Here is a 17,464-nt window from a genome sequence, read left to right as displayed (position 1 = left end):
CTTTATTAAACATTTCTTGCATCTTTTCAATCTTTATCTCCAGGCTATTTATCTGTAACTCCATTTTGTTTTCAAGATTTTGATCATTTTTATTATCATTATTCTAAATTCTTTTTCAGGTAGATTCCCTATCTCCTCCTCTTTTGTTTGACTTGGTGGGCATTTTTCATGTTCCTTTACCTGTTGGGTATTTCTCTGCCTTTTCATCTTGTTTAGATTGCTGTGTCTGGAGTGGCCTTTCTGTATTCTGGAGGTCTGTGGTTCCTTTTTATTGTGGAGGTTTCTCCCAGTGGGTGGGGTTGGATGATTGGCTTGTCAAGGTTTCCTGGATAGGGAAGCTTGCATCGGTGTTCTGGTGTGTGGAACTTGAATTTCTCTCTCTGGAGAGCAATGGAGTGCCCAGTAGTAATGAGTGTTGAGATGGGTCTATGTGTTAGGTGTGACCTTGGGCAGCCTGTATGTTGACGTTCAGGGCTATGTTCCTGCGTTGCTGGAGAATTTGCATGATATGTCTTGCTCTAAAACTTATTGGCTCTTGAGTGTTGGTTGGTTTCAGTGTAGGTATGGAGGCTTTTGGACAGTCTCTTATTACTTAAAGTTCCATGTAGTCAGGAGTTTTCTGGTGTTCTCAGGTTTTGGGCTTAAGTCTCCTGCCTCTGGATTTCAGTTTTATTCTTCCAGTAGTCTCAGGACTTCTCCAACTATACAGCACTGATAATAAAACTTCTAGATTAATGGCAAAAAGATTCTCCCCCGTTAGGGACACCCAGAGAGGTTCACAGAGTTACATGAAGAAGAGGAGAGGGAGGAGGGAGATAGAGATGAGCAGGAGGAGAAAAGGGGGGACTCAAGAGGAGAGAGACAGATCTATGCAGTTGTCTGTTCCCAGAGTGTTCTCCGTAGCCCAGACACCCACAAAGATTCACAGAATTGGATTGGGAAGAGAAGGGGAAAGGAGGAAATAGAGGTGTTCTGAGGTAGAAAACGGAGAGTCAAGATTGGGAGAGAATAATCAACACACTCCTGAATAAAAATGGGAACTGATTATTGGATTCTTAAATGTCCACAATTTATATCATATACTGAAAAACAAAGATTAAAAATCTAGAGTAGAGGTTAGACTCTTAAAAATACTGTATTAAAAACAAAAACCAAAACACACACAAAAAATTTTAGAAATATATATGAAGTTCAGTTTAAACAATAGGGCTTCTCTTCTTTTTTTTTTTTGTAAGGTTATATTGTAATGAAATGAAAATTAAGGAGTAGTAGAGAGTAATAGAGGACTTTAAAAGGAAATAAGAGAAAAAGAAAATAGAAGAGAAAAAAAAAAGAAGAAAAAAAAATTTTTCCTAAAAAAAAAAATCGTAAAAATCTATGAAAATGAAAGTTGAGGAGTAATGGAGTAATAGGGAACTTTAAAAGAGAAAAAAGAAAAAAGAAAAAAAAATTTTTTTTTTCTTACTTAAAAAAAAAAAAGTAAAAATGTATCTAGGAATTTCTCTGGAGCTGTTGCCGTCAGTGTGAGTTCGGTTCAGTTTCAGATAGCTCCTCATTCCAACTTACATTTCTCGACATCTACAGGCCCCTTCCGGTGTAGTCGATGTTATCTACAGGGATTTTGATCTGTTGCACCGGTCCCTTCTGTAGCGGTTCCCTTTGTTTATTTGGCTTCTGTCTGCCGGTCTCTTCAGTGCCCAATTTCCACCCTGGCACAGGCGGGCGGAGGTGGGCTCTTATTCATGTTGCTAGTTCCGTCGCGCTGCGGGGAGGGGCTGGCGCTGCCCTCCAGTCCCCAGCCCCAGTCCCCGCCCGTGCTGGTCGGGTGCCTGCACCCTCTGTCTCGCCGCGACCCTCCCGGGGGATGTCGACCATCCAGAATCTCAGGAGGTCTTTGATTAGAAACTGGAGGCCTGTTTGCAGTGCAGTAGGGGATGCGGTCCTTGGGGCCGAGCCTGCCCCTTTCCTCTCCCCCCTGCCTCCAGCCTCCGGCGGGGCTGGGCCGGTCCGCAGCCTGCGAGCTCTTCTCTGGACTTGCTCGGTCCCTTTGTTCTGCGAACGGCTGGCAGTGTGTTCTGGCCGGTTAATTTTCTCTCTCTTTTGCTATCCCACAGTTTAAGTTGGTAACTCACAAAAGCTCCCTCCAATTGTCCTCAGGGCACTCAGGCCCAGTTCTTACCCTAAACAATGCTGCCTGCTCCTCTCCATTCTGCCCCCACTTGCTGGTGGCGGACGCGGGTGTCTGGGGTACTTTTCTGCAGGGAGTTGCTTTTAGGCACTTAATCTGTGGGTTTTATTTATTCTTCCCCTCCCAGTTAGGTTGCCCTCCAAGATTCAAACACTTCCCCCAGACCCACCAGTGCGAGGGTTTCCTGGTGTCTGGAAACTTTCTCTATTAAGACTCCCTTCCCGGGATGGATCTCCATCCTTAGCTCTTTTGTCTCTGTTTTTATCTTTTATATTTTGTCCTACCTCCTTTCGAACACAATGGGTTGCTTTTCTGGGCGCCTGATGACCTCAGCTAGCGATCAGAAGTTGTTTTGTGAAGTTTGCTCTGCGTTCAGTTATTCTTTTGATGAACTTATAGGCGAGAAAGTGGTCTCCCCGTCCTATTCCTCCGCCATCTTGGCTCCTCCCCCAAGGCCCTAGTCTTTTTACCACTAGGCCACCTGGGCTCCCTATGGCCCTAGTCTTATCAAGGGTTTTTATTTGTTTTTTGAGGGGACCACACCACATGGCTCATGGGATCTTAGTTCCTAGACCAGGGAGCAAACCCTGGTCCCCTGCAGTAGAAGTGTGGAGCCCTAACCACTAGACCACCAGGGAATTCCTCCACTTAAGGCCCTTGTCTTGTGGCTTGCTTAGAGTGTGTTTCAACCATGAGCTGACTTGTTTTTCCTTCTGTTTCCACAGGCTATTGGGTCCCTTCTCATCATGTTTGTGATCCAGTGGGTCTATACCCTGGTTAACATAGGTGTTGCTGCCATTGTATATTTCTACATTGGTCGGACAAGTCCCGGACTTCACCTTGGTGAGCAATACAGCCGTTTTGCCACCACCTCCTTTCTTCTCTTTCAGCATTTATTGAAAAACACAGGTTTTGAATACCTATTAAATGCCAACACTGACTCAGATACAAATCCCACTTTCAAGCTGACAGTCTAGGAGAAAAAAATATGGCATGCGCATAAATGATAACAAATGAAAAATAATAAGAAATTGTGAGGTTTATAAGACATGTAGAAGTAAAATGGATGACAACAATAGCTTAAGAGCCAGGAGGGAATAAATGGGAATATACTATTGAAAGTTTCTTATACTATATGTGAAGTACTAAAATATCACTTAAAGATAGACTGTGATAAGTTAAAAAGGTGTGTTACAAACCCTAAGCAACTACTAAAAGACAAGTGTACCTTGAAAATATTGTGAGGTCAGTTCTAGATCATTGCACTAAAATGAATATCACAATAACGCAAGTCACACACTTTTTTTTCCTTCCCTAGTGCATATAAAAGTTATATTTATACTATACAGCAGTCTGTTAAGTGTGTAATAGCATTATGTCTAAAAAGCATTGTACATATCTTAGTATTAAAATACTTTATTGCTAAAAAATGCTAACCATCATCTGAGCCTTCAAGTCACAGTAGTAACATCAAAGATCACTGATTGCAAATCACTGTAAGAAATATAATATTAATAATAGTGAAAAGGTTTGAAATATTGTAACAATTACCATGATGTGACTCAGAAAGTGAGCCAGTGATGCAGGGGAAGTGGACCTGATAGACTTGCTCAATGCATGGCTGCCACAAACCTTCAACATGTAAAAAAAGATGCAGGACTCAGAAGCACAGTAAAATGAGTTATGCCTGTAACGAAACAAAGAATTACAACTAATCAGCTAATAAAGAAGATAAAATTGAATTTAAAGCACTCAAAATAGAAAAAAGAGAAAAATATAATAGACCAAAAACAAATAGCAAGGTGGTTTACATAAACCTAGCCATATCAATAGCCACACTAATTTTAAATGGTCTAAACACTCCCAATTAAGTGGTCTAAACCAATGTCATATTGAATTTGTCAATTCTCAATTTGAATTGAGATTATCAGATTGAATAAAAAGCATGATCCAGTTGTTGCTGTCTACAAAAAACCTACTTTCAACGTAGAGAAACAAATGTTACAAGTAAAAGAATGGGACAAGCTGTATCGTGATAAATCAGACAAAGCTGGATTGACTATATTAACATAAGACAAAGTAGATTTCAGAGAAAAGAATATTACCAGGGATAAAGAAGGTCATTTCATAGAGACAAAGGGAAAATTAACCAAGAGGACATAATAAATCTTAATATTGATGTACTTAAAAACAGAGCTTTGAAATACAAAAAACAAAGCCTGATAGATCTGCAATAATAAGTAGAAAAGTTCTCAATTATATTCAGATTTCAACACCTCTCTCTCAATAATTGATAAAACAAGTAGGAAAAAATCGGTAGGGCTTTAGAAGACTTGACTAACATTATCAACAAATGTGGCCAAATTGATAGTGTAGAATATTCTGTATAACAACAGCAGAATATATATATTCTTTTCAAGTGAAAAGAATGAGACATTTACCAGAATAAACCATATTTTAGGACATTTTTTAAAGTCTCAGTAAATTTAAAAGTATTTAAGTCAATTCGAAGAACAAAGAGGAAGTGAATTAGAAATAAATACCAGAAAGATGTTTGGAAAATCCCCAAATATTTAGAAACTAAAGAACACTGAATAACACTAAATGACTAAAAATACTAAAGAGCACTAAATATACTAAAGAAACTAATTAACTCATGGTTCAAAGAAGAAATAAGTAAAATTTTAAAGTATTTTTAACTGAATGAAAATGAAAATATAACATCAAAATTGTGGGCTGCAGTTAATTCAGTGCACTTCCTCAGAAGGAAGTGTACTGCATCAAATGCTTATATTAGAAAAGAAAAATATCTCAAATCAGTAACCCGTGTTTCCCACTTAAGGATAATTATCAAAAATGCAAACTAATCTATAATGACAGCATTATCAGTGGTTGCCTTTGGATGGGGTGGAGGTGTGGATATGTGGGAGGGAGGTCTTGTGAAGTGGCTTGAGGGGACTTGGAGGTGATGGGTGTGTTCAGGATCCTGCTTTTAGTGGTGCTTTCACAGTATATACATGTATTAACACCAAATGGTGCACTTTAAATGCACATTGTCGTCGTTGTTCAGTCGCTCAGTTGTGTCTGACTCTTTGCGTCCCCATGGACTACAGCATGCCAGGCTTCCCTGTCCTTCATTATTTCCTGAAGTTTGCTCAACTTCAGTCTAGAGTTTGCTCACTGAAGTCTATTGAGTCAGTGATACCATCCAACCTCCTCGTTCTCTGTTGCTTCCTTCTCCTCCTGCCCCCAATCCCTCCCAGCATCAGGGTCTTTTCCAATGAATCAGTTCTTTGCCTTAGGTGGCCAAAGTATCGGAACTTCTGCTTCAGCATCAATCCTTCCAATGAATATTCAGGGTTGATTTCCTTTAGGATTGACTGATTTGATCTCTTTGCTGTCCAAGGGACTCTTAAGAGTCTTCTCCAGCACCACGGTTCTAAGGCATCAATTCTTAGGCACTTAGCCTTTTTTATTGTCTGGCTCTCACATCTGTATATGACTACTGGAAAAACCATAGTTTTGATTATATGGACCTTTGTCAACAGAGTAATGTCTCTGCTTTTTAATACACTGTCTAGGTTTGTCATAGCTTTTCTTCCAAGGAGCAAGCATCTTTTAATTTCATGGCTTCAGTCACTCCACAGTGATTTTGGAGCCCAAGAAAATAAAGTCTGTCACTGTTTCCATTGTTTCCTCATCTATTTGCCATGAAGTGATGGGACCAGATGCCATGATCTTTGTTGTTTGAATGTTGAGTTTTAAGCCAACTTTTCCACTCTCACTTTTTCACTCTTTTCCACCTTCATCAAGAGGCTCTTTAGTTCCTCTTGGCTTTCTGCTACTAGGGTGGTATCATCTACATATCTGAGTTTATTGATATTTCTCCTGGAAATCTTGATTCCAGCTTGTGCTTCATCCAGCCTGGCATTTTGCATGATGTACTCTGCATATAAGTTAAATAAGCAGGATGACAATATACAGCCTTGACGTACTCCTTTTTCAATTTTGAACCAGTCCATTGTTCCATGTCCGGTTCTAACTGTTGCTTCTTGACCTGCATTCAGGTTTCTCAGGAAGCAGGTAAGGTGGTCTGGTATTCCCATCTCTTGAAGAATTTTCCACAGTTTGCTGTGATCCACAAAATCAAAGGCTTTAGCATAGTCAATGAAGCAGTAGTGGATATTTTTCTGGAATTCTCTTCCTTTTTCTATGATCCAACGGATGTTGGCAATTTGATCTCTGGTTCCTCTGCCTTTTCTAAATCCAGCTTGTACATCTGGAAGTCCTTGGCTTGTGTACTTTTGAAGCCTAGCTTGAAGGGTTTTGATCATAATCTTACTAGCATGTAAAATGAGTGCAACTGTGTGGTAGTTTGAACATTCTTTGGCATTGCCCTTCTTTAGGATTGGAATGAAAACGAATCTTTTCCAGTCCTATGGCACTGCTGAGTTTTCCAAATTTGCTGGCATATTAAGTGCAGTACTTTAACAGCATCATCTTTTAGGATTTGAAATAGCTCGGCTGGAATTCCATCACCTCCACTAGCTTTGTTCGTAGTGCTTCCTGAGGCCCACTAGACTTCACCTTCCAGGATGTCTGGCTCTAGGTGAGTGATCACACCATCATGGATATCCGAGTCAGTAAGACCTTTTTTGTGTAGTTCTTCTATGTATTCTTTCCACCGCTTCTTATTATCGTTTACTTCTGTTAAGTCCATACTGTTTCTGTCCCTTATTGTGCCCATCTTTGCATGAAATGTTCCCTTGATATCTCTAATTTTCTTGAAGAGATCTCTAGTCTTTCCTTTCTATTGTTTTCCTCTATTTCTTTGCACTGTTCACTTAGGAAGGCTTTCTTAGCTCTCCTTTATTTTCTTTGGAACTCTGCATTCAGATGGGTATATCTTTCCTTTCCTCTTTGCTTTTTGCTTCTCTTCTTTTCTCAGATATTTGTAAGGCCTCCTCAGACAACCATTTTGCCTTTTTGGATTTCCTTTCCTTGAGGATGGTTTTGATCACTGCCTCCTGCACAATGTATGCACCTCCATCCATAGTTTTTCAGGCACCCTTTCTATCAGACCCAATCCCTTGAATCTTTTTTTTTTTTTTTAATTTTTTTATTAGTTGGAGGCTAATTACTTCACAACATTTCAGTGGGTTTTGTCATACATTGATATGAATCAGCCATAGATTTACACTTATTCCCCATCCCGATCCCCCCTCCCACCTCCCTCTCCACCCGATTCCTCTGGGTCTTCCCAGTGTACCAGGCCCGAGCACTTGTCTCATGCATCCCACCTGGGCTGGTGATCTGTTTCACCATAGATAGTATACATGCTGTTCTTTTGAAACATCCCACCCTCACCTTCTCCCACAGAGTTCAAAAGTCTGTTCTGTATTTCTGTGTCTCTTTTTCTGTTTTGCATATAGGGTTATCGTTACCATCTTTCTAAATTCCATATATATGTGTTAGTATGCTTTGACAAAGGAGGCAAGGATATACAATGGAAAAAAGACAACCTCTTTAACAAGTGGTGCTGGGAAAACTGGTCAACCACTTGCAAAAGAATGAAACTAGAACACTTTCTAACACCATACACAAAAATAAACTCAAAATGGATTAAAGATCTAAATGTAAGACCAGAAACTATAAAACTCCTAGAGGAGAACATAGGCAAAACACTCTCCGACATAAATCACAGCAAGATCCTCTATGACCCACCTCCCAGAATATTGGAAATAAAAGCAAAACTAAACAAATGGGACCTAATGAAACTTAAAAGCTTTTGCACTACAAAGGAAACTATAAGTAAGGTGAAAAGACAGCCCTCAGATTGGGAGAAAATTAATAGCAAATGAAGAAACAGACAAAGGATTAATCTCAAAAATATACAAGCAACTCCTGAAGCTCAATTCCAGAAAATAAATGACCCAATCAAAAAATGGGCCAAAGAACTAAACAGACATTTCTCCAAAGAAGACATACAGATGGCTAACAAACACATGAAAAGATGCTCAACATCACTCATTATCAGAGAAATGCAAATCAAAACCACAATGAGGTACCATTACACGCCAGTCAGGATGGCTGCTATCCAAAAGTCTACAAGCAATAAATGCTGGAGAGGGTGTGGAGAAAAGGGAACCCTCTTACACTGTTGTGGGAATGCAAACTAGTACAGCCACTATGGAGAACAGTGTGGAGATTCTTAAAAACTGGAAATAGAACTGCCATATGACCCAGCAATACCACTTCTGGGCATACACACTGGAAACCAGATCTGAAGAGACACGTGCACCCCAATGTTCATCGCAGCACTGTTTATAATAGCCAGGACATGGAAGCAACCTAGATGCCCATCAGCAGATGAATGGATAAGGAAGCTGTGGTACATATACACCATGGAATATTACTCAGCCGTCAAAAAGAATTCATTTGAACCAGTCCTAATGAGATGGATGAAACTGGAGCCCCTTATACAGAGTGAAGTAAGCCGGAAAGATAAAGAACATTACAGCATACTAACACAATCCCTTGAATCTATTTGTCACTTCCACAGTAGACTCATAAGGGATTTTATTTAGGTCATACCTGAATTGCCTAGTGGTTTTCTCTACTTTTTTAAATTTAAGTCTGAATTTTGCAATGAGGAGTTCATATCTGAGCCACAGTCAGCTCCTGGTCTTGTTTTTGCTGACTTTGTAGAGCTTCTCCATCTCTGGCTACAAAGAATCAATCTTATTCTTAAATACACTTAGTTTATTCTAAAAATGTACCTGGGGCTTGTTTTAATCAGGTAGAATAATACACAGACACAGAAATGAAGAAATAAGTTTATACTCACAGACCTCTAGGAATAGAAGGGCTATGTAGGGCCACAGGGGAAGGACCAGAGTTGGTCATGAGGCAAAAGAGGTCAAGGGGAGAGTATGGCCCCTTACGCCCACCAGATATCAAAGGTGTGCTCTTAGGGGAGTTTTAGTGGGAAAGAATGGGCAAGGCAGGTACATAGTTGAGTAAGTTTAGGATTGGATAGTTTGAGTAATTGCAGGGGCTGTGGGTTGTAGGGGTCATCTCCAGTTGTCTACTATTTGGCCCTGGGGTGAGTTAAGGCAGGGGAATACTGGCTTGATGTATAAGAGCTTGATAAAGGAAGTAGTTGGGAGTGTGGGCTCTGGATTAATTGATTTGTGTATCAAAGGTGCAGCTTCCCTGGTGGCTCAGTTCAGTTCAGTCGCTCAGTCGTGTCTGACTCTTTGCAACCCCATGGACTGTAGCACGCCAGACCTCCCTGTTCATCACCAACTCCAGGAGTTTACCCAAACTCATGTCCATTGAGTCGGTGATGCCATCCAACCATCTCATCCTCTGTCATCCCCTTCTCCTCCTGCCCTCAATCTTTCCCAGCATCAGGGTCTTTTCCAATGAGTCAGCTCTTCGCATCAGGTGGCCAAAGTACTGGAGTTTCAGCTTCAACATCAGTCCTTCCAATGAACACCTAGGACTGATCTCCTTGAGGATGGACTGGTTGTATCTCCTTGAAGTCCAAGGGACTCTCAAGAGTCTTCTCCAACACCACAGTTCAAAAGCATCAATTCTTCAGCTCTCAGCTTTCTTCACAGTCCAACTCTCACATCCATACATGACCACTGGAAAAACCAGAGCCTTGACTAGATGGACCTTTGTTGGCAAAGTAATGGTGGCTCAGTGGTCAAGAAACCTCCTGCCAATGCAGGAGATGTGGGTTCAATCCCTGGGTGGGGAAGATCCCCTAGAGAAGGAAATGGCAACCCACTCTAGTTCTCTTGCCTGGGAAATCCCATGGACAGAGGAGGCTGGGCAGGCTACAATCCATGGAGTTGCAAGAGTCAGGTATGACTTAGCAACTAAACCACCACCATATATCAAGTGTGCTCATAGGGGAGTTGTTTGTTCTCTCTAGGAGTCAAGACCCCCAAGTGCCAGAACAAGAAGAACAAAGAAAGGAAGAAAATATTCTCAAGACTTTATTGTGTGTTATTTATTCCTCAATAATAAAGCTGTTTGAAAGGTACATTCTAGAGCTCTTTTCATCAACATTCTAGTGTCTCAATTTTTAAATAATGTAGTCAGATGGACTGTAACAATCCAGGCAAACTGAAAAAGAAATTCTATCAAATTAGCGTAGTTTGATATATATTTTTGAAAGAAATGCACTTCAAACACTTGAATCATGTGTACATTAAAAATAATGTTTTAGAAAAAGTCATGCTAAGTGTCCTTATATCAGCTAATTTAACAGATGCATGCATTGCATGCTAAGTTGCTTCAGTCATATCCGACTGTTTGTAACCCCATGGGCTGTAGCACACCAGGCTTCCCTGTCCATGGGATTCTCCAGGCAAGAATACTGTAGTGGGTTGACATTTCCTTCTCCAGGGGGTCTTCCTAACTCAGGGATTGGACCCTGGCCCCTTAAATCTCCTTCAGTGGCAGGCGGGTTCTTTACCACTAGCGCCACCCAGGAAGCCCAATTTAATGGATAGATATATTTTAATTAACAGTGATTACATCAGTGATTGCTTCTGAATTTCTTAGAAGTTAGTTTAATCTTAAGAAATTTAAATATTTCTCAGAAATTTGTTAACAGGAAAGTATGAAATCAAATTTCAGGCAAATTTACATCTAAAATATAGATAATTTAGAATCAAAGTGGTCATAAATAAGTAAGACCAATTAATATAATGTTTATTTTCTTCCTTCTGACAATGTCAAAATATATTAGGGACTTTCTCTTTGCAATTGCAGATTATTAATGCAAATTTAAAATTTGTCCTCCCCCTAACCGTTAGAACCCTAAATGAGATTCAGTAAATATGTCTTATCAGCTACATGCTGTTGATGTTAGCCAAGATTCTAACGTAACCCTCTTAAAATAATGCTTACTTCCTGATCATATATTGACCATGATCTAATCAACTTTCAAGCATATATATATGAAATATATATATATATATATATATATATATATACACACACACACACACACACACACACATGTCTGGTGGAATGAGTATGTGTAATTTGGAAAAGCATTTTATAAAATTACATTTCATTTGGTTTCCTGAAGTTATATATAATTCATTTTGTGAGATTATAAAAATATCTACTACCAGTTATTGTGCTAAGAATTTTACATTATCTCAGTTCAGTTCAATTCAGTCGCTCAGTCGTGTCCTACTCTTTGCGACCCCATGGACCGCAGCACGCCAGGTCTCCCTGTCCATCACCAACTCCCGGAGTTTACCCAAAGTCATGTCCATTGAGTCGGTGATGCCATCCAACCATCTCATCCTCTGTCATTTATCTCATTTACACATGTAATATTTTCACTTTACTGTTAGAGACACATTTTTTTTTTTTAAGCATTTATAAGCTTTGCCTTAGACTTCTTTAAAAAAAAAAAAAGTTTCGTTTTGTGTTGGTGTATAGCCGTTTAACAATGTTGTGATAGTTTGAGGTGAACGGTGGAGGTACTCAGCCATACATATACATGTATCCATTCCCCCGCTGCAAAGCCCTCCTTTCCAGGCTGCCACAGAACAGAGTTCCCTATGTTATACAGTAGGCCCTTGTTGGGTATCTGTTTTAAATATAGTAGTATGTACGTGCCCATCCCAAACTCCCTAACTATCCCTTCCTCCCATCCTTCCCACCAGCAACCATAAGCTCATTCTTGAAGTCAGTGAGTCTGTTTCTGTTTTGTAAGTTCATTTGTATCATTTCTTTTTAGATTCCACACTTAAGGGATGTCATAGGATACTTCTTCTCTGTCTGACTTACTTCATTCAGTATGGCACTCTCTAGGTCTATCCATGTTGCTGCAAATAGCATTATCTTGTTCTTTTTTATAGTTGAATAATATATCTGGTGGAGTGAATATGTGTAAATGTGTAATTTGGAAAAGTATTTTATAAAATTACGCTTCATTTGGTTTCCTAAAGTTATATATAATTCATTTTGTGTGATCACACAAAAGGAGAAATGGATTAAAAAAAAACTTTAAAAAATTGATAAAACCTATTCTAAACAGTGTATCTGATGGCAGGCTATTTGGTCAGTATCAGCAACAGTCTCATCTTGAACTTCAGCTCTAACATTTTTACATTTGGGGCTATTTGAGTCACTTAACACCTGTAGAAAACTTCCTAAGGGCCAGATGCTGTGACTGTTGTACTATGAGTCTTACTGGGTGAAAAAGATGTGCTTCTTGTCCTCGTGGAGGATATGGTCTAGTGGCGGATTTTACAGCATATATTTAACACATATCAGTTTGAATCTAAAAATAAAATTATCAAAATTTTAAGAAATTAATAATTCCTAAGACTGAAATTAGCAAGTCATCTGCTTCTTTCTCTTTAACACATTAATTTTCTTTCTTGGGATTTTGGAGTTTAGAAGTAAATTTTTGGAAACTACTTATAAGTATGAAGTCCTTAGCTGGTTACTGTCAGAGAGTATTACAATGAATGTAGTTCGATTAGACCTAAAAAGAGGGGAAAATTGTGCTCTTCTTTGTGTGTATCAGGGGATATATTTACCCCATTAAAACCTGGGATTGTAGATGCTTACATAGAATCTTCATAAAGTTTTATGTCTTTGCCTTCCTTGCAGGTTTAGCCTCCAACTTCAGCCTTTTAAGATGGATGAGATCCCTTCTGATCCCCTCCTACAGGTCTGTGCCAACCTGGGGCCAGGATGAGGGCAGATGCCTGGCCTGGGAGGTGCTAAAGGTGCTTCATGGGCTTGGGTGAATTGAGGTGTGAATGCCTGACGTTTGAGAACCTCAAGGAAACTCAGACTGCTCCTCACTGCCCTTCACCACCCAGCCCCTCTGCCTTAGCTCATCAGAAGCTTCCTCTGGCCCCCTCTTCTCTTCTTATCCTCAGGAACTGAGAACATAGGCTTTCTTTAGAATCTGGTTGCTGAGAGATCTAAGTCGAGAGAGTTACTTTTAGTGAGTTCACAATCTAAGACACGTTAGCATCAGTACTGACACACACAAACTCAAGGCCAAGAACTTCCATTCTTCCATCTCAAGTCAGAAGTAGTTGACACGACTGTGTTGGTGAAAGTGCAGAGACCAAGTACAGAAACAGAGTAGTGACCCTGCAGGATTTCTGTGGGACTTCAGTGTTCAAATACCCAGGGAGAGGGAGGAACAAACTTTCCTGAGAAACAGCAGAAAGCCTTTCAGGGAAGGTAAGGCTTCATGAGTACCCCAATTTCTTTCCTCCTCCTCTATGCTTCTAGTGCCAACGCTTGCTCACCTTTGGAGGCCTCAAGACTCTGGGAATTTTTATTTATTTATATTGTTTTTGGCAGTACTGGGTCTTTGTTGCTGCATATGACTTTCTCTACTTCTGGCAAGCAGAGGTTGCTCTCTAGCTGCGGTGTGCAGGCTTCTCATTGTGGCAGCTTCTCTTGTTGCTGAGCATGGGCTCCAGATGTACCAGCTTCAGTAGCTGCAGCATGGGCACTCAGTTATGGCTCCTGGGCTCTGTAGTACAGGCTTAGTAGTTGTGGTGCGCAGGCTTAGCTGCCCCTCAGCATGTGGAACCTTCCTGGACTGGAAATCAAGCCTGTGTTCCCTGCATCAGCAGGCGGATTCTCAACCACTGGACTACCAGGGAAGTGCCCAGGAATCTGTTTTAAGACAATATAAACACTGCCTGTCTGTTCAAGTCAGTCCAAGAATGACCTGGATGCTAAACCCTGGATGCTAGAAAAATGATGATGTCAGGAGCAGGGGTCATGGAAACCAACAGGGAGGGGGCTGGCAGGGAGAGTGGGGTGGAGAGGGGCAATTCCCTGCCATCTGCTTGGAAGCTGAACTGAATGTCCTGTGTGAAGCTGTAGGAGGGGTGGGGGCCACTCTCTGCCTCTCTTTCAGGCTGAGGCACCAGCTTGGTGACTCAGGTCACAATACACCTATACTGATCCTAGTCCTGAGGGCAAGTAGAGGTTAAGTGGAAATAGATTCTGTGTGGAAGCTGCCTTCAGATTCTGGAGCTGCAACTGGTGTGTGGCTGAGTATATTTGGCCTTATCCAATTTACATGAATATTTTTAGGTATTGTAGGTTTGAAAGCCTACAAATGACTATGGGAGGTCAGCATTCCTTTTTGATCTCTGAATTTCTGGGATTTCACCTCAGAGGTCACTGTTGTGCTATGTAGAAAGAAGAATGTGTTAGGAGGAGATTATTCTTAGAAAATGACAGTGCTTTGGTTGGAAGAGAATCTAGTTTACACTATTCATGTCTCCGTGGACTTGTAGAGGCCTCAGCTAAGAGTCAGCATCAAGCTTACTGGCCTCATCATGGCTACTGAGCGATATCTTGTGGTGACTGTTCAGGAGGGGAAAGGACCTAGAAATCGTGACCACTTAAAAGTAGAAATTGATTGCTGTGTTTTCTTTTTTGTAATTTTGAATTTTTTTCACAACTGTCACCCCAGATGCTCTTCAAAACCAAAGAAGAGGAATAGCTGTAGGGTGTTTTGGGCAAAGGAGTTTGGGTGTATTACTTCCTCTGTTACACTTACAGTTCCCAGAATTATGTAAAATTAAGCCTGACCTTAGAGAAGCTTTCTTTCCTGAAGTCTTAGCAACTGCCCAGGTGAGAACTCTTAGGCCGTTCTAGACTAGATAGTGAAGTGTATTATTTCCCTGAACTCAGAAAAATATTATGGTTTTACCTGAAACACATGTTGACTGGTACGGCATTTCCGTCACTTCCTAACCTTACTTCTTGCACATTCAACTTTTATAGAAGTTAGTTCATTTCTCAGAAAGCCCAACCCCTCTAATTTAGATATGTTCTCATCAAGTGGCTGCAAAGCCTTAGTCGTGTGATCTGAAGTCCTATAACAGCATGTTTTTCTAGTCAGTGAAGCTTTCTGCTTAAGTTCCACAGATTTATAACAAGGTTTCTACCATTTTTTAATAACTATAAAATATATTCCTTATTTAAACAATTCAACATAACTACCTACAAAGTAAAGATTTAAGAGGAAATCTATGCCTAAGGTGATTTCAGGACCTAACACACTGCAGTGACTAGAAGGGGGTTGAGAAGGTGAGGAAATAGAAGCAGAAGGAGGTGAAGAGGTTTGCCTGAGGCCGCCAGGCTAACTGGTGACAGAGCTGTGACTGTGTTCTTTGGATATCCTGGCTGCCTGGCTCGTCTTTCTGCTGCCAGCACTTTCCTCACGTATCCATAACATTTTTCTCTACCAGTTTCTTCCAACTCCAACTCTATGTGGACCTTTCTGTGACTCTGGAGCTCACTTTTTGCCTGCAGGCCAGCTTGGTGCCAAAGCTTTTACGCATAACTGCTTACTCTGTAAACCTGGGCTGTTCCTCATTCATCTTTCCTTCCGGTGAACTAAAGAGAAGGTTTTTATTTTTATTTGCTTCCACTTTCCAGCCTCTCCATTCCATTATTTCATTTGACAAAAAGGCCAAGTAGAGCTATAGAGCCCCAACACCACAGCATTTGGAAGATTATTTTTATAGTTTTATACATTTCTGCTAAGGAAGGTAAATATCACTCTTTATTTGATACTTATTTCTAGTGCTTTGGATTCATGAAGTGTTGTACATAGAGCTTTCAACAGTTCTGTTGATTAATACATATTAAGTAATAGGCACAATGATGTTTTTGCAAATCATTTCTCCATCCCAGAGAAGACTGACTGCCAGTGGTTAGTACTATCGTCTTTCCTTCTGACTGTCCTCCATGTTTCTCTCACCAAAGGAGCTTGCGATCCCCCCAAGAGCAGATAATTTTGGCACCGTCCCTGACTAGGGTTGACATGGAGATGACTCAGCTCACCCAGGAGAACACAGACTTCGCCACCCGGGATCGCTACCACCACTCCTCCCTCGTGAGCCGGGAAGAGCTGATGCCTCAGTACTAGGCACCAAGTCCTCAAGTACTAGGCAGCCCAGAACCCTCCCCTTCTGGAGCTGTCCAGGGTGCAGTGGACCCAATTTCCAGAACCTCCGTGGAGCTGGTTCTCCTCTGTAAGAAACTCAAAGACCTGTCCTCCCCCTGCTGTCTTGCACAATGGAAATGAGCATTCTGGTCTGGAGCACCACGTCTAACCAGGTACCCACTGCAGTGGCCCCTGCAACATGCGCCCAGTCTGAAGAGCGCCACATGGACACCAAGACTTGCAGGTGTGGAGAACCAGGCCAGATTGCTTGTTCTCAGGGCCACAATAAATGATTATTTTAAGCTTTATTATTTATTCCTTGAATAAATAATATGTTTACATGGTTCCAAACCCCAAAGTGAAATCATATATACCGTGAAAAGTCTCCCTCCCATTCTTGTTTCTCATCTGCTCAGTTCCCATCTCCTGCATCAGAGATAACTACTGTTCTCAGGTACACTCACTACCTGCATTTCGTTACGAATAGACAACAAATAGGAGTGTGGAGTTTTATTGCTCCCTTTTCGCCCACAAAAGGTAGCATATTATACATGTGCTCTGCACCTTGCCTTTCCCCTTAACAATCTATCTTGGAGACATTTCCATATCAATACATACACAGTTTCCTCATTATTTTTCATTGTATAAATGTGCTATAATTTATTTCATCAGTTCTACAGTGATGGCATTTGGATTGTTTCCAGTCTTTTGCTATTACAGTCGGTTCTGCAGGGAATGATCGTGTTCATATGTATAAGCATAATGAATATCTGTAGGATAAACTCCCAAAAGTGGAATTGCAAGATCAAAGGGGACTTGCATTTGTAAGCTATTATTGTTTAGTGAAGGTCTTTTTAATTAAAAAGTTAAATTACCATGAATTACTTAATGGTGACTCACGTTCTCAAAAGCATGTGTGGTGCCCCACACTCCAGATACCTCAGCAGCTGTTTTGCAGTATGAACACATGAGGGGACAGGACTAATTTGGTTCCTTAGTGTGGCATTCCTGGTGGCTCAGATGGTAAAGAATCTGCCTGCAGTGCAGGAGACCCGGGTTTGATCCCTGGGTTGGGAAAATCCCCTGGAGAAGGAAATGGCTACCCATTCCAGTATTCTTGCCTGGAGAATTCTATGGCCAGAGGAACTTGGTGGGCTACAGTCCATGAGGTTGCAAAGAGTCAGAGACGACTGAGTGACTAACACTTTGACAACTGACTTTTTCTAGTGTGGCATTCATCACAGGCATCCAGTCTAGGGGCCATGGGAGGGGCTGTTCCTGCATGAAATCAGTCT

At 40.9% G+C, this 17,464-nt stretch overlaps 1 protein-coding gene across 2 annotated transcripts in view; it reads left to right on the top strand.

The window, feature by feature from the left end:
* Positions 1-17,039, top strand: part of SLC12A8 (solute carrier family 12 member 8) — a 149,195-nt gene extending 132,156 nt beyond the window's left edge. For both annotated transcript variants that reach the window (XM_043473199.1, XM_043473200.1), the window contains exons 12-14: positions 2,914-3,031; positions 12,845-12,905; positions 15,989-17,039. In XM_043473199.1, the coding sequence (XP_043329134.1) occupies positions 2,914-3,031; positions 12,845-12,905; positions 15,989-16,151 (342 nt within the window). In that variant the 3' untranslated portion in view covers positions 16,152-17,039. The remainder of the gene's footprint in view (positions 1-2,913; positions 3,032-12,844; positions 12,906-15,988) is intronic.
* The last annotated feature ends 425 nt before the right edge of the window (positions 17,040-17,464 follow it).

Source organism: Cervus canadensis, chromosome 7, assembly GCF_019320065.1.
Source record: "Cervus canadensis isolate Bull #8, Minnesota chromosome 7, ASM1932006v1, whole genome shotgun sequence".
NCBI classification, from domain to species: domain Eukaryota; kingdom Metazoa; phylum Chordata; class Mammalia; order Artiodactyla; family Cervidae; genus Cervus; species Cervus canadensis.
Note: the sequence above shows the minus strand (reverse complement) of the source record. Positions and strands in the feature narration are given on the sequence as shown.